Consider the following 17,854-nt stretch of genomic DNA (forward strand, 5'->3'; position numbering starts at 1 on the left):
TTCCCACACCCTCCCACCCGGCTCTCCACACTCCTCTCCATGAGGAGTCTCTGACGCACTGTCATCCCAGAAGGCTCCTGGGCACAGTCACTCATGGAGCTGAGGTGGGTAATGACCCCGAGAAGTGAGGCAACACTCAATTCTTCAGAACTCTTTTCTCCTCCCTGTCTCCACGCCCCGGGTGAAGCTGTCTGGAGCACCAGGCTGGCTCTGCCTGTGTGTGCGCTGCATTTCGCAAGGGGACAGCAGCTCAGACGAGTACCAGTGTTTCTCCTGGGAAGTGTTTTTTGGGGCAAGCTCCAGGTGGGGAAGCCTGTGGGCCAGACTCAGGAAGGAGGCTCCCCCCTGGGCAGCAGGCTCAGTGTCCTCAGGCTCTCTCTTGATGGTTGCCCGGGAGCTCCCAGGAGAGGTCTGGCCCGCAGAGACCCATGGGCACAGCTCAGGGATGACTTCTGAGTGGGACCTGGTCCCCATACTCCCGGCCCAACCACCGGAAGGCTGCTCTCTTAGAGACAGTTGCCCGCTGGCCTTGAAAGGGACTTAAATCCTGTTGCTTTTGCTCAGGCAGGATTTTCAAGTCTTATTTGTGCTTTTTGTTCACGATAGGCCAGGAATATGAGGATGTGCCTTGGCGTGACTGTGACCTCTAGCCCGGTATGGAAGCGGTGGCCGGGGGAATAGAGTGTCTTTCCGTGTCACTGCTTTGCAGGTTTGTCCCTGATCCAGTGGAGGTGGGCTTGGAGAGTGAGGACTTGGGAATGTGCAAGTGTGGCGGACAGAGAACGGAAAAGAAAAACCATCGGCCTGTGACAGGGCTACCCTGAACATCCCCTCTCTAACGAGGGTCTGTCCTGTCAACCTCTGACACGCAGAGGAAGGTGGCAGATCATCATGTGAAGCTGCTCAGCCATTAGCAATGTCAGTCCTGAAGCAAATGGGATTCCGAGGCAGGAAGTGGAGGCACGCATCTCAGCTGGCCTCGGGCGAGCTCCGTGGCTTGGTCTGAGCCTCAGTTTTTTATCTGTAGAGCAGAGCAACTGATAGCAGCTTCCAGGGCTGTTCAGAGGATAGAACGAATGCATACAAAGCACCTGGCACAGCTAATTCTTCCGATCAAACTACACCCCCCACTTCCAGAAACAGATGACTTTTCTGTCTGAAACATGCCTAGGGTCAGAGCTGGCACCGTGGTTTTGCCTGATACCAGTGAGGCCTCCACTGGTGAGAATTCATTTCAGATGTATCCAAAGTGAGTCAGGAATTACAGGACATGGTGGTAGGGGCTCAGGGCTGACCAGGCAGACAAGTCCAAAGCCTTGCTCAGAAGAAAGATTTTACTATTTTCCTTTTTGCCTGTGAAGAAGGACCAGATATCAGATATCCTTCTTCCCAGCCCAGTACATTTCGTTTAAAAAGAAAAGAAACAGCCTGACCTGTGGTGGCGCAGTGGATAAAGCGTCGACCTGGAAATGCTGAGGTCGCCAGTTCGAAACCCTGGGCTTGCCTGGTCAAGGCACATATGGGAGTTGATGCTTCCTGCTCCTCCCTCCTTCTCTCTCTTTCTCTCTCCTCTCTCTCCCTCTCTGTCTCTCTCTCCTCTCTAAAAATAAATTAAAAAAAAAAAAGAATAAAAGAAAAGAAACAAAAGCCCTCAGGGTCAGAAACAGGTTTCTGTAACTCACCCCCAGTGGCAAGTCTCTGCCCCGGGAGCCGAAGGCTAGGAAGGGTTAACAGAGAGTGGGGAGATGGGAGGAAGGTGGCAGGCGGGCTCTCCTTCCTGAGTGACTAAAGAAAGAGTCTTTTCCTTTGGGAGCTGGAAGGAGAGAATTGGCTCCAATTTTATAACTGGAAACAAGAAAAAGGACAGGCCTAAAAATTAGTTTCTGGGAAACACAGCCATGCGATGACATTAGCACCTAGTGCGTTATCCCCAGGGGTGAAGTCAGAACCGAGGCCTATGAATTAAACATTGATTTTCCTTTCCTTTTTTTTTTTTTCCTTTTTGATGTCAGTTGGAGGCCTTGTGGTCGGCTGGGCTGGCTCCAGGCACAGGGTAATCTTTGCATTCTTCTTCAGTTACTCGGCTGCCAGGGGCTGGCTCTGGCGCTGCGCTTTCCGCAGAACTAGCAAGTGCTGTGGGTCAGGGACGGACGGGGCAGGTGTGCTCACCTCTGGGAAGGTAACCCCTGTGCAAAGCACATCTCTCCTACTGTGCTCAAGGATTTAAATGTCTGCCCAGACACAGATGGCGCCTTGAGCCCTGCAGGACAGGGAGCTGGGATAAGAAGTGAGGAAAGCAGAGCTTGGCCCTGATGGAGTGAAGTCTGACTCTGCAGCTGGCTCCCTGAGCCACCACCGACTGGTACAGGTGCCAGACCAGGGTGCATGCAAGATGGTACCGCCCCTGCTGCAGGGCTTCCCAGTCTAAACAATTCACCCAGCCCGGCCACCATCTGCCAATCCCTGTCCCTACCCGCCACGGACAGTCACTCAGCACTGCTCTCAGCCTCAGCGGTCAAAGGCAGGAGGGCCCAGGCCCCCAGCGCCTTCCACTCTAGTGCAGCAGGTGAGGCAGACCGGAAGACAGACAGGACTCTGAAGACCGTGGGAAAACAGTTCCTCACAAAGTTACATTACCATCCGACCTCGCAATTCCACTCCTAGGTACATACCCCAAAGAACTCAAAACAAATGCTCAGACAAAAACTTGTACACATACACTGAGAGCAGCACTATTCACATATGCCAAGAGGTAGAAACAGCCCAATGGCCATCAATGGGTGAAAGAATGGGTGAAATTATTGTGGCACATCCATACAATGGAGTATTAGCCAGCCATAGAAAGGAATGAAGCTCTGATAACTGCTAAAACATGGATGAACCTTGAAAACATGATGCTAAGTGAAAGAAGCCAGTCCCAAAAGGCCACATGTTGTATGATTTATACGAAACATCCAGTACAGGTAAATCCACAGACAAAAGGAGATTAGTGTTGCCAGAGGCTAGAAAGAGGGAATGGGAAGTGACTGCTTAATGGGTATGAGGTTTTGTTTGGGGGTGATGAAAATGTTTTGGAGCTACTAGCCACGATGATGGCACAAGACTGTGAACATACTAAATGGCACAATACTTTCAGAGAGTTAGTTTAAGGTTATGTGAATTTCAACTCAATTTGAAAAAATAGCCTGACCAGGCAGTGGCACAGTGGATAGAGCATAGGCCGGGGATGCTGAGGACCCAGGTTTGAAACCCTGTTGGGCAGATAAAATGTATTATGCTCATTTTGTTGGAAATAGGTGCTGCCCACGTGAGGCCGTTGCCCAGGTGATATTAGTGTGTGTTGAGAATCCTTGTAGCCTGGGGCTTGGTTTTGGGATTAAGCCTTTCCCACCCTTTTTGATGTGGGGTGGTACAATCCAATCATGCCTCAGAGAAGTGACTTTGTATTAGGGACTTCCCTACTTTGTATATTGGATTAGAGGTTGTGAAGCTACAGTATAAAGTGGGGGTAGAACGGGAGTTTGTGCTCTTGGTTCCCGAGATTATCATTAGAAGAGAGAGCAGAGGAGAGCAGAGAAAGGCCACGCGGAGGAGGCCAGGAGAAGCAGCCAAGATGGTGGAGTGTTGAGTGAGATGCCAGTTTGTGTAGTTTGTATCTGGGATAAGGAAGGAGATGGGGAACTGAGGAGAATAAGGCTGGTGAGCTAGAAACCTTTGATTCTAGGAAACTCGGATAAGTCAGTAGCTTTGTGAGCACTGAATGTGACTGGGTTTTGGAGCCCAGTGTGTATTTTTACTTGCCCGCTGGGTGCAAGCTAGAATTAAAGACTATGGCCCATCAGTTTTTGGCTCCGCTGTTTCTTTACCGACTGTCCGAATCCAATGCGAACCTGCATAGGCCAGAAGGCTGCTTTGATAGTGGCCCTGGCTGTGGCTCCTGGCTTTACAAACCCCAAGGTCGCTGGCTTGAGCGCAGGCTCACCAGCTTGAGTGCAGGCTCACCGGCTTGAGCGTGGGATCATAGACATGACCCTATGGTTGCTAGCTTGAGTCCAAGGTCACTGGCTTGAGCAAGGAGTCACTCGCCCTGCTGAAGCCCTCCGGTTAAGGCAATATGAGAAAGCAATCAATGAACAACTAAGATGCTGCAATGAAGAATTGATGCTTCTCATCTCTCTCCCTTCCTGTCTGTCCCTGCACCCCTTGCTAAAAAATAAAAATCATAAAATAAAACCCAGCTGCTGCACAAAGATGGGCTGGGAGTGGGTCGGACCCCCAGAGAAGGCTCCCAAAGAGGTATCTGAGCAGAGCCCTGAATGCTGAATGCTGAGAAGGAACCAGCAGGCGGGTGGGGAGCCTGAGGACAGAGGACAGAGGTCCTAGAGGGGACGTGCTGGTCCCTGCTAGGCTCAGGCAGAAAGCGCTGCAGCTGAAATGCTGGTTGGGCTATGGAAAGGGGGGGAGCGCCAGAAGAGAGAGCAGCTGATAGTGGGTGGGGCCATGGAGGAAGGAGACCTTGGAGGATTTTAAGCAAGGTCACTAGAGCTAAAAGGCTGGAGGGGAGGAGGGGGTGGTGATGCTGATGAAAAACAAGGTGGGGAAGGCTCACTTTTTTGGCCCTATCATTAAGTCCCCATCAGTGAGTGCCTGGCTGTCCCACTCAAATCCCTGCCCTCTGGGCTGTAGAGCCCTTCAGTTTAGATAAGAATTAGGAAGGGCCTGAGGAAGACCCAAACAAGAGATACTGGTGTTCTGCTCATTGCTCCGCTACCAGGTGAACACCTGTGAGCCACCAATTGGCCAGAAGGAGCCCAGGAGTGGGAGTCAAGGATGCTCTGGGAGGCGAGAGCCCTGGCCCTTTCACTAGAAGCCGATGCCCACTTTTCCCTCCCTCTAGAGAGGCAGGGAGAGAGAGAGACAGGGCTGTCAATCTGCTCCTGTATGTGCCCTGACTGGGGAATCGAACCAGCACCTTTGCGCTTTGCTTCCAAGGTTCAGGATGGTATGGCTGTAGACTAACTTTGCACTTTGGTACGACGCTCCAACCAACTAAGCTATCTGGCCAGGGCTTAATTTTTATTGATTTTTAGACAGAGAGAGGAAGGGAGAGAGAGGGGGAGGAGGAAGGGAAGCATTCATTTGTTGTTCCACTCAGTTGTGCATTCTTTTGGTTGCTTCCCATGTGTGCCCTGACTGGGAATCAAACCTGCAACCCTGTCGTTTTCGGACAACACTCTTAACCAATTGAGCTAACCAGCCAAGGCCGACCTGGTTCACTTCTGAGGAGCAGCTCCTGCTCCGGAGTCTGCTGGTTCACTGGTATTCAGGGATAGACTGCCCTGGTGGGCTCATTTAGAAATCCCCTACTCCCTCTCCCATTTGCAGTTTCCGGCAATCAGCTGTCACCGTGGGTCAGTGGCACAGGTCCTTGTGGGCACTAACTATGGAGCAAGGCCCCTCAAAGTCAGACTATTGCTAGTCCTGCCTGCTCACCTCGACACACAGGTCTCCACCGACCCCCGCCGTCTAGGCCAGGCACATACACAGCGGAACGTTCTGTGGCGGCAAGACCCATCACCATAACACCAGCCAATAAATAGAACTCGTGATTTCTTTCCAAGCCAAATGGAAGAAGAAAAATATACCAAAGTGGTAGTTGTCTATTAGCCCTGATTTATATTCTACTTTAATATCTCTTCCAAGGAAATGAAAGGTATATTTTCATCAAATATAATCATTTATAGCTTCTAAAGGGGAGACAAACTACTCTATGACAATTACGTGGGCCTGCAGATAAAACTGGAAGATGTGTCATGACAGTGACAGCTACTCCAGCAGTCATCCCGAGGCAGGTGGCCAGGGCGAGGACCCCACACAGCCTGGGAGCCTGACAGCGCGGCCTATGGCCAGGACCACAGCAGTACTGCTGGGCTTACAGGCCCGGAGGGCAGCTGCAGAGGCCACAGCATCGGAGGCCAACCCGGGCCGCCCAGCCCATCCGTGGCTTTAGCAAACCTCTGAGAAAGGCGAGAGCAGTGAAATTCAGCTGACGTGCAACCAACCCAAATCTGCCATCCAGTGCGTCTGTCCTCATGGGACACACATCTCGCTCACTTTGGGGATGGAAATTAAGCAGAGGAATCCTGCTTATGAATTCTGCTTATGATCTTCTGGGGTCTCGGTTCCCTTGATTCCCTTATCAAAGAGCTACAGACTAAACTGCCCAACGTCTAGGGCCCCAGAGGGAATGTCCTCCTCTTCCTAGCGTCCACACCGGGAGAAGGCATTGGGCAGAATTGCCTGCCCCAAAGCCATGCTCATTCTTTACGCCACAATGGGGGAATGAAGACACAGTGCTAGGCTCAGAGAGTGGGAGCAGGACAGACCAGGTCCCCATGGAAGTGACATTCTCCACGGGGAGAAATACTAAGGACACGCATACAGATATGTCGGCTAAGTAAGAAACTCAGGGTTACAGATCAAAATAAACCGGGTTAATGTGTTGGAGGGAAGGGGATAACCTTTCTGGGGGTGGGGGGCAGGAAAGGGCCCTCTGAGGAGACTGAAGCCTGAATAATTAGGTGGAGGCAGCCAAACAGTTCCAGAGAAGAACACACAATGCACAGGTCCTGAGGCAGGAGAGAGCTCTCAGTGACTTAGGAGTAGTGGTTCTCCTAACACGGTCTGGGGCATCCTGGGGGTCTCCCATTCAGAACGGCTTTCATAAAAATAACAAGACAGCATTCTCCTTTTATTTCCATTCTCCCGGGAGTGTATAGGTTTCCAGAGGCTAAATAATACAGTGTGTCCGTAAAGTCATGGTGCACTTTTGACCAGTCACAGGAAACCAACAAAAGATGATAGAAATGTGAAATGTGCACCAAATAAAAGGAAAACCCTTCCAGTTTCTGTAGGATGATGTGGCAGCATGTGCGCATGCACAGATGATGACGTGCACAGATGATGACGTAACATCGTGTATACAGCGGAGCAGCACACGCCATGCCAGTCGAGATGTGGATGGTACAGAGGAAAGTTCAGTGTGTTCTGTGGCTCGCTAAATTCGAATCTGTGACCAAAGTGCAATGTGAATATTGGTGTGTTTATAACGAAGCGCCACCACATAGGAATAACATTACTCGGTGGGATAAGCAGTTGAAGGAAACCGGCAGTTTGGTGGAAAAAACCCGTTCTGGTAGGCCATCAGTCAGTGACGAGTCTGTAGAGGCTATACGGGATAGCTACCTAAGGAGCCCTAAAAAATCTGTGCATGAGCCCACATCGAACTGCACTGAATAGGTATGAAACTGGGAGAGTTTTCCTTTTATTTGGTGCAGATTTCACATTTCTATCGTCTTTTGTTGCTTTCCTGTGACCGGTCAAAAGTGCACCATGACTTTACGGACACACTGTATATGCTACGACAACAGAGAGCAGAAGCAGACAAGAGAATCCAGTCATTTTCTATTAAATTAGATATTAAAGAGATTTGCAAAAATATATTACTTTTTTTTGTATCAGAAAAAGGAGTTGTTGCTCATGAAAACATGCTATTTATGTTTACATGTGATGGGTTTATTTTTAAAAAAATAAGTAAATACTTCAAAGCATTTCTCGGTTTTAATTTCTAAACCTGAAATATCAATAGATATATATTATCCGTATAAACCAAACATGCTTGGGTTGCTTGACACTTGTTACAGGAGTAAAAGGGCATCCTGAGGCCAACATTTTGGCAAGGGCTGACTCTGAGGAACAGCCAGGGCTGTGCGACGTGGTTGGGGAACTCCGAGGGGCCAGCTGGGGCCCACCGCACAGTGGTCACACGGGCTCCAGCTGAGACACTGGGATCTTGTTCTAAGAGCAACTGCAAGTTACTGGAGCACTGCAGGCAGTATGATCTGATAACTGTTCTAGAAAGATCCCTCTCGCTGAATGGGAGGGAGGGGGTGAAACTGAAATCCAGAGAGTACTGAAGATGCTGTTGCCCTAACCCAGGGAGAGACGCTGGTGGCGGGAGGGGGTAAGTTGGTATATTCTGTGAGCAGGGCAGGCGGTGGGCGTGGGAGAGGGTGAGCAGAATGCGATGGCTCTGAGACCCTGTGGGGTGACTGCTGAGACAGAAGGAGGTCAGGAGGCTGGGGCCAGGGACAGCCCCTCCCTACTGAGTGATGCTGAGCCTTAATAGTCTCAATCTGCTCTTTAGGTTACAGGCCAAGGCCAAGGCCAAGGCAGGAGGGGTGTGAGGCCTCTATCCAAGGACCTAGAACAGTTGACCTGGAATGCACATCTGTGAGAATGTCCCTACACCTGAGTGGCACTTCTAGGGGAGAAACACAGCCAAAGGGTGGACGGCCACCTTCAAGCAGCTACCTTTGACTTGCCACATTTCCAACGGGCCCAACTTCACATATCCTGGCCCTGGGACCAGCAACGGGGCACTGGGCATTCCAGCTGTGCCAACCCCTCTGCCAGGCAGGCCACTGTTGACATGGGCACACCCCGGCACTGGATGACCCCACAGCAACCCCAGAGCCCAGGCAGGGTGGGAGAAGCAAGCAATAAGTCTGCTGCAAACAGACAGATTATGCGGCCGCTAAAGAATGTGACATTTGGCTACTCATTTACACTCCCCTTGTTTCAAGGAGGATGGAGAGGAAATAAGGCCGGGCTTTTCTCCTTAACCCACTCGACTCCGTGCTGAAAGAAGCCCAGTGACCCTAAAGAAATGATTTCTTCACTAATATACTGTTATGTGTCAACTATATCTCAGTACAAAATTACAAAATGGTGCTTATAAATTTATAATAAAATTACAACTGTGTGCAGAAAGAGAAAGAAAAAGAGAAAAAACAAAAAAGACAGAGAGAGAGAGAGAAATGATTTTTTACCAGGCCCATCTGCATGTAGTTAACCTAGACTCATGGTCATCACTTTTACTTAGTTAGCGACTATCGCTACAGAACATGAAGCGACCTGCACAGTGCTGAACAAAGAATCCTGCAGACCCTGGAGCAGGGGAGTCACCGCACACTCCAGAGCTGAGGGCGGGCCCCGCAGCCAGGCCCAGCCTGGGCGGAAGCGGGAGCTGGTGCACTTCCTCCTGAGTGCATGCTGGGACCACACACATCAGGATCCGCCTCCCCTTGGATGGTGGATCCACTGCTGGGAATTTGTCCCACAGGCACGTGAGATCTGCACAATTGCACACCTACCCTGACAGTGTGCACGGGGACACTGGAAGAGCTAAACACTGGAAATAACCCAAATGGCCATCAATACCAAACGTTATAAAAGACATTTTTGGTCCCTCCATATCATAAAATACCAAGTTAATGAACATGAATTCGATTTATATGAGCTAATACGTAACGCTGTCTTATTATGTAGAAACTTCCAGGTGCAGAATCACATATATGTTATAACCCTGGTGTAAAAACAGACAAGCAAACATGTACATGACATACAAAGAAACACTTCTGGAAGGATATGTAAGAAATTGTTAGAAGTGGTTACTTCTAGGGCCAAGTAAATTTATTTTTCATTTTATCATGTCCTGCTTGGATTTTCACATGTCATATGCTCATAGTGCATATGACACACACACACACACACACACACACACACACACACACACACACACACATATTTCTAAAATGAATTAAGCAAACCAAAAAATGAAAACAGAAGGAATCATGGGATGGAAGGGAAACAAGCGCTCTGATTTTGGACAGGGCTGCATTTTTTTCTTAAACTCATAAATGCTTTTGAAAACATTTTGCAACATTTGTGACTGGAGTTAAAAAACCTAAATGTGGAGAGGTTAAGTTTCAGGGGACAGAGGGCCCGTTTTCTGAAGTTCTATAATGAAAAGCAAGGTTCTCTTTCGAGGGATAAGGGTGCATATGGATTTACTTAAACCAGAAGTGTCAGAACAGGAAGGGGGAAGCCTGCCCTTCTGGAGAAGCAGTTCTTTCTGCTCTGCCAAGCCGACTTTGAACTCCTATTCCTGTTTCCTTTCTGGGAGCGGGGAGGAGGTGGATGGAGATGAACTCTGGAGAAAGTGGTGAGAGGCTCCCAGACAGGAGACCCTGCAGCTGCTCCGTGGGCAGCCAGGCCTTCTGCTGAAGTCTCACTTCTTTGAGGGGTTGTAGCAGGAACCACACACACTATCTCTTTCTAGTCATCCTACATGGAGAAGGAAATTACTCTCCCACAGCCTCATTACTAATCATCTAAGTATTTCCAAGAAATTTCCAAGAAACTTCTTTCTAAATTCTGAGAAGTCCTTCCACATCCCCAACAAATCTCTGGAAAACCAAACTTAGGCAGCAGAACACCAGAGAGAAAGCCAAGACTTCTCTCTGTGGCTTGTGTTTAATCTTGTGCTACACTTTGATAAATTCTAAGAAATTCATCTGGTGCTTCCAACTGGCTGGATTTCTGAGAAGGGAGAAGAAGCGTAGAGAGGCTCGGCAGGGGGAAAACCCGGGACCCCCCACGAGGGGGAGAGGCAGTGGCGCAGGGTGGGGCCAACTCACCTGGCACCTTGTCCACGGATGCGAACACAGAGCGCTGCACTGTGGGGTCACTGCTGCCGCGGCGGCACTGGTCGTAGAATCGGAAGGGCAGGTGCTGGGAGGAAGAGGAGGAGCCGAGTCCAAATCCCAGGACTTCAGTGGTCGGCTGGATCGGAAGGTCCAGGAGGGCTACGTTCAAACAAACCCGCGGTCATGCTGTGATGAGACTTTGGGTAGGATGGTTGTCACGGGAACGGCCATGGCCCTCCCTGCCAGGCACGTCCCTTGGGCGATGCCAAGCAGATAACTGGCAGCCTCGAGCTGGGGAAACCGGTGTGATGCCACAGGTCCTGCCTGAGCCTCAAGGCACAGCCGGTGCCTGGTGAGGAGTTCAGAAACAGACACAGGGCCAGGTTCTCCTGAGTTTCTTGGCTTCCACACACACAAGGCCAAGGCTTAGCCTGAGGTACAGTTTCCGACCCGAGGCAAACGGGTCCGGTTCTGCCCTGAAGGTTCACATATATGTGTGCATGGGAGGAACATGTGGGAGAGAAGATACACACATATGAGTGTATGTGTATTTATGAGTGTGTTTGTCACAGTTGCTTCTTCCTTTCCATAAACTAATGTCATGATACAGCAATTTAGAGGGGTTTTTAAAAATCAATTGAAGAAGTACCCAAGGCCTTAGTGCTCACGGCCACTTTATGGCATAATTCTCAATTTTCAAATGAAATATTTAGCCTTCATGCCAGCTATGAGAAACTGCTTTACATTAAAAAAAAAACCTTCTGAAGATAAATCTTAAAAGAAAGGACTGAATGATTTAAGTAACTCTGCACATTGCAAATGCTTCTGTAATGATCATGCAGGCCAAGTTCGGCTAAGTGAGGGATACGATAAACAGGTGAGGGTCTGCACAAACCAAGAGGACGTGCCGGAGTAACGGAACCCACAGCACCCAGAAACCTGCCCTCTGGGGCTTCACGTTTAGGTAAAGAAAGCTCTCTCCCACAGTGGGTTGGAAAGACTCCCAGAGACCACGCCAGAATGAGCATTAGTTCTTGCACTGAAAGGCATTCCTGTCTTGAGAAAGACTTGATAATTTTAGCAGTTGACAGAATGGCTTTCCTCCGAGTAAAACGCTACACCTTCTTCCCCGGTGAATGGAACACCCTAATCTCCCTGTCCTTCCTTCTAAGAAAGCTGGGGTCTTCCTGACCTCCGGCAGTACTGGGCCTGCTCACAGATTCTACCCAATCCCTGTGAAGTGTAAAACGACTTCTGGCCTCTGGCCCTGGCTGGTTGGCTCAGTGGTAGAGCGTCGGCCTGGCGTGCAGAAGTCCCGGATTCGATTCCCAGCCAGGACACACAGGAGAAGCACCCATCTGCTTCTCCACCCCTCCCCCTCTCCTTCCTCTCTCTCTCTTCCCCTTCCGCAGCTGAGGCTCCATTGGACCAAAGATGACCTGGGCGCTGGGGATGGCTCCTTGGCCTCTGCCCCAGGCGCTAGAGTGGCTCTGGTCGCAACAGAGCGAAGCCCAGGAGGGGCAGAGCATCGCCCCCTGGTGGGCAGAGCGTCGCCCCTGGTGGGCGTGCCGGGTGGATCCCGGTCGGGCACATATGGGAGTCTGTCTGACTGTCTCTCCCCGTTTCCAGCTTCAGAAAAATGTAAAAAATACAAAAAAAAAAAAAAAGATAAAAACAAACAAACAAACAAGAAAAACAACTTCTGGCCTCAGGGCTAGACCCGGTGGCCTCATTAAGCAGGGCAGACTCCCATGAGAGCTGGGGAGAGACCGGCTTTAGAGTAGGAAGTTATGCAGGTGGCTTCTTCCAACCAGCTTCATGTGTGACGTTGGGCAAGGCACCGAGCCTCAGTTTCCTTTTCTACAGAATGAGCAAACAGGCCCTATTGGTCTTAAGAGTTGTTCTGAGAATCAACAGCAGTCGAGAAATGTCAAGGCATTTTATAAACATAAGCTGGAGAATATCCGTGTGCAGGAGTGAGAACAGCTGTCCCACAGTGGCGCCTGCCTGGTCATGGCCTCTCCGCTGGTAGGGAGAGCTCGCCTTCTCTTCCCTGCAGCCTAGAAACTCTCTGAAATCAAATAATTAGGAAGGAGGAACTCTGAGCAGATTCTCCATTCTCTCACCAAAACACAGTTAATTCCTCAACTGTACGTGTCTTTCACTGGAGGGGTTACAGGAGCTCTCAAGGGCACTGTGAGAACCACACCGACAGCCCCGTGGCTGCCGCTGCCCGCCAGCACTCAGGGGACACTGCCCCGCGCCCGGCCACTCACCAGCTATCCTCTGCATCTTCATGCGCCTCGCTTGGATGCGGCCCTTGGCCAGGCGCTGCTTGGCGATGATGCAGCGGATGTGGTCCGAGAAGACGAAGGTGGCCTGCAGGATGGGGAAGGGCTTGGAGTGGGGGCTGGACGCAGGCTTGTGGATGGTGATATTCAGGGCACGGCTGTCATCTTCCACACCAGTCACCTGCATGTCCTGCAGGGGTAGGAGGTAGAAGAAAATGGTTCGTCAGGTTCAGGAGGAGGGCAACTGCTCAGGGCTGTGGAATCCATGTCTCATCTACAAGGGCCACCCCCCACCCCGAATTTCAACTTTGCTTTTTGCTTGGAAGGAGACCATCTGCCAGCCAAGGACAGTTGAGGACGGAGCAAACCAGACTAGGCCTAGCAGAAGACAGCGCGGGAAACACGGAGTGCTCAAGAGGCGCGGTGCTGGTTGTCAGGGTGGTACCATCCACAAGGGGACTTGCGTCAGCTACTGAACAACACAGCACAGCCGCCTCTTCACGGGCCGTGGGAAACCCAACCAACTCCAAAATTCTTACTTCTCAGAAGCTAGTGATAACAAACCAAATGTCTATGCCACCTGGCACGATCTTAGATATATTGACTGAGCTACAGACCAATTTCTTCCTTGTTTTTCCTGAGAACGGGCCATCACTGACACCCATTTGTACGTCTCTGAAGAATCCCTGGTTCCTAAAGGGTAAAGCTAACTCCGAGAGAGAGAACCCCTTCTTTGTCACTCAGCAGGCATTTGAAGAAAACTACATTTAAAAGTTGGAGAAGGAACTCACATACAGCGAGTGTAATAAGGATAAGTCCAATCTAAAACCTCAGGATGGACTCTGTGTAAAGAATCTGCTTCCCAAAACAGGCCTGAGGTGACTGAAGATAAAAGCCTGAGAGAGGAGCTGGACAGGAATGTCAGATATGCTCTGGGAGGCGGGAAGAATGGTGAAAAGGGCTCATTAGGATGGTGGCGGTTCATAGGCATTAAATCTGGCAGTCTCCGCAAGGAAACGTGGCAGTGTGGATTAGATGAGATATTACACATTTAAAACGGAAAAGTTGGCACGTAGTAACAGCTTGACAAATAGTGGCTATTGGAAGACGACCAAAAAAAAAAAAAAAAAAAAAAAGAAAAAAGGTTGATGTGGCTTTCATTGTCTGATGGAGGACATGTATTAATTCTTCGAGGGAGAAAAAACACTTTCCTAACACTAAATTCTAAAGGAAATTGATCATAAGCCTAGATAAACAAGAAGCACTAAGTCACCTAATGGACAGCCACTTACGTGGAAGTCCTTTTTATAGATAAAAGATTCTTCATATGGTTCTTTCTCACGTCACCCTTGGTAAAAGACAGTTTTTAAATGGGAAGGTCCTGAAGAGGAGGAGCTTGGGGAAAAGGCTGCAATGGCATCTTCAAACGCGCGGGGTTCTGGGGGGGAGAGGCACGTTGCCAGCAGGTCACCTGAGGAGAGGCAGATGTGGGTCAGCCCGAGCAAGGCCTGTCCAGCAGGGAAAGGGACTGCCTCTGAGCAGGGCGATCTCAGGCCGGGAAGAGTTCACTGGACACTCAGGGACTGGGGTTCTGATGGAGGCGTGAGCTAGAAGGCTGTTTCCAACTCCTCTGGTTCTCTGCTATGCTTAATCAGCCAGTGGGCATTAGTCACCTATCCTAGAGAAAACACTGAGAAAACCCAAGCCCCAACTTGGCTTATGGCAATTTTGAGCCCAGCCCTGCTAACGAAGGGGTGGGGACAAAGGAATGGTTACCACTGCCAGTGGCAACAATCATCTTAGACAAGAATTTGGCAACGTGAAAACAGGCATACCCCAACTTCTTGGGATCTGCCTGGGAAAACCCTCCCCAAGTGCAAAAGAAATTAGTCATTTCTGCTCCTGGCAGCACTGTCTGTAAAGGTAAAAAGCTAGCACCAGCCACAGGGTATCATCAGCCAGAAAGTAAAAGAATACCAGTAGGTCTGCATATACCAACGTGGCTAGCTCTCCAAGATATACACTGAGCAGAAAACAGCAAAGTTTAGACCACATTCAATATGACACTATAACAACTACACACATCTATTCCTTTGCAAATATATACATGATTTTTAAATATAGTTCAGGTATTTAAATTTACATATGCATTTGGCAGAGAACTGGATCTGGAAAGATTACTGATAATCTGGAGCAGGGGACTGTAAGAATTGGGTTTGGGTCAAAGAGGGCCTGATCTGTGTCTGTGAGCTATTTTAATTTTTTTCAATGATCGTCTGTTTCTGGGTCTTTGTGCCATTAGAAATTAACTGTAAAGATGATATTTGTGTGTCTGTACAGTCAACGGAGAAAAGCTTCCAGAGTTCTTGGCTGTCATACCTGCAGGAGGCCCGCGAACTTGACCACTCCCCAGCCAAGCCTGGACACATCAGGCTCCACCAGACTCATCTGGTAAATATCCACAGCCAGAAATCGCTGGACCATGCCGCCATCTTTGGTGATCACCGTGCATGCGATCAGGTCACTGTTGTCTGGGAGGAGGGAGACAAGAGAGCAGAATGAGGTGCAATCCAACCTCCTGGCCTGATGGAGACACTCAAGCTGACATGTGTTCTGCTGGGCAGCGGAGTCCAATGGTCAGAGCCCAGCCTCGGAGTCACACACACCTGGGTCACTTTCTTTACCTCTCTGGGCTTCAGATTCCTCATTTGAAAAGCGAGGATGATGCCCAAAGCGCTACCTGTGAGGCTGGTATAAAGTACATAAGCAACAGCGCAGTGTTTACTGCGCATGAGGCACTCACACTGGAGCTAGAAAGACAAACCAAGAATCTCTAACATTTCTGCACTTCCTGCACACCACTGGGGGTTTACACTGTGATGGTGTTCGCCTAAATTAAGTGAAGACAGCAGAAGAGTTGCTGGATCGGTTACAGAACCACCAAGTCCTCAAGCTGGTGTCTGGCAGTGTCGAGCTGAGCTCTGCACTCGGTGTGTGATCCCGGGCAAGGCCCTGGCGTCTGAGCCACGCTTTTCCATCGGCAAGATGGGAATAACGGCCTCTTTTGTGAGATGTTTGGTGCATCAAATGAGAACAGAAAGGGGTCCTCAGTGTATGCTGGGTCCCTTCTCTTACTTGAAACTTACCTCCAGATTTGATGTCTAATTTAGTGCCTATTCTGATGGCAATGAAATCACCAGGGCCATTAAATCTGTGGCTGCTTTGAAGTTCCCTCCACTGGAATCCTTGGCTATGTCTTAAAAGAAATAGCCAAACCAGGAAACAACCTAAATGTCCCAAAACAGGGGAACATTTTGAGTATAATTTTTCCCCATCACATGGAAAATTATATGCCCATTTAAAAATTATGTTTAACCAAACTGTGAACAGTGTTACCTATGGGGAGGGAAGTGAGAATTGGGGGTGGGAGTGTGTGTGTGGTTGTGTGTGCGTGTGTGGTTGGTGGGGGGAGGGGAAATATCAATGAGAACTTTAATTTTTGCACTATATACAACTGTCCTGCTTGAAATTATTTTAAAATGATAATGTATTCAAGATGTACATTTGAAATACATATTAAAAGCCCAAGGAAAAAATCTTATTTACAAATAATTGCAGTGATATTAGAAAAGTCATTAAAATTTTAAATAGGCCCTGGCCGGTTGGCTCAGCGGTAGAGTGTCGGGCTGGCGTGTGGGGGACTGGGGTTCGATTCCTGGCCAGGGCACATGGGAGAGGTGCCCATTTGCTTCTCCATCCCCCCCTCCTTCCTCTCTGTCTCTCTCTTCCCCTCCCGCAGCCAGGGCTCCATTGGAGCGGGGATGGCCCGGGCGCTGGGGATGGCTCGGGCGCTGAGGATGGCTCCTTGGCCTCTGCCCCAGGCGCTGGAGTGGCTCTGGTCGCCGCGGAGCGACGCCCCGGAGGGGCAGGGCATCGCCCCCTGGTGGGCAGAGCATCGCCCCTGGTGGGCGTGCCGGGTGGATCCCGGTTGGGCGCATGCGGGAGTCTGTCTGACTGTCTCTCCCTGTTTCCAGCTTCAGAAAAATACAAAAAAAATTTTTTTTTAAATAAAAAAGAGGATGAAAACATTCTTAGTATGAGTTTGATATGCTAAAAAAAAAAAAGATATCCCTACAAAGAAATACAAGTGTGGAGAAGTATATTAAAATCTTAAAAATCTCTAATTAGAAGAATGGTAGGTGTTTTTTGTTTTTAAGGTGAAAGGAGGGGAGATAGTGAGGCAGACTGCCACATGAGCCCTGACTAGGATCCACCTGGCAACCCCTGTCTGGGGTCAGTGTTCCAGTACTGAGCTATGTTTAGCACCAAAGGCTGATGTGCTTCAACAGAGCTATCCTCAGCACCTGGGGCCACGCTGGAACCAACTGCGCCACTAGCTGTGGGAGGGGAAGAGGGAGAGAAGGGGGAAGCGGGGGAGAAGCAGATGGTTGCTTTTCCTGTGTGCCCTGACCAGGAATCAAACCCGAGATGTCCATATGCCAGATCAATGCTCTATCCATTCAGCCACTGGCCAGGGGGCTGGAAGGTGGTTTTTTTTATAAACAGCTTTGAGATATAATTTTATAACATAAAAGTCACGATTTTAAGTGTATAGTTTGAATTTTCGTAAACTTACAATTGCGTATAACTACATCCCTGTAGTAGAAGGCATCTGTAAGTTCTATCAGGAGTACTATAACCTAATATTTGGCTTCAGTGGGGGAGTGGAGGTAACACGGATGGTATAAATTCTAACCCTGAACACATGGGATAACAAACTTGGGCTCTGGTATTCACCAAGTTTTCTTCCCCCATTTTTACTATTCACTTAGATTTACGGAATGATAAAGAAATTTCTCTCCTCTCTCAGGCACCCCCTTCTCCATGCACACCTCAGTTTAACTCTCAGAGAGCATAACCTTTCTGGGATCCTGGCTTCATGGGGATGAATCTCTTCCAATCCATCTTCTCAGCTTTTCCAGACCTTGCTTTTGTCTGTTCTTCCCAGCCCCT

The 17,854-nt window shown here is 49.4% G+C and overlaps 1 protein-coding gene across 9 annotated transcripts in view; it reads right to left on the minus strand.

The window, feature by feature from the left end:
• CLEC16A (C-type lectin domain containing 16A) overlaps positions 1–17,854 on the minus strand; it is a 222,844-nt gene that overhangs the window by 42,846 nt on the left and 162,144 nt on the right. For all 9 annotated transcript variants that reach the window (XM_066274870.1, XM_066274867.1, XM_066274866.1 and 6 more), the window contains 3 exons: positions 15,221–15,372; positions 12,827–13,031; positions 10,542–10,709 (listed from right to left, as the gene is read on the minus strand). In XM_066274870.1, coding sequence (XP_066130967.1) covers positions 10,542–10,709; positions 12,827–13,031; positions 15,221–15,372 — 525 coding nt within the window. The remainder of the gene's footprint in view (positions 1–10,541; positions 10,710–12,826; positions 13,032–15,220; positions 15,373–17,854) is intronic.

This window comes from Saccopteryx bilineata, chromosome 4 (assembly GCF_036850765.1).
Source record: "Saccopteryx bilineata isolate mSacBil1 chromosome 4, mSacBil1_pri_phased_curated, whole genome shotgun sequence".
Classification (NCBI taxonomy): Eukaryota; Metazoa; Chordata; class Mammalia; order Chiroptera; family Emballonuridae; genus Saccopteryx; species Saccopteryx bilineata.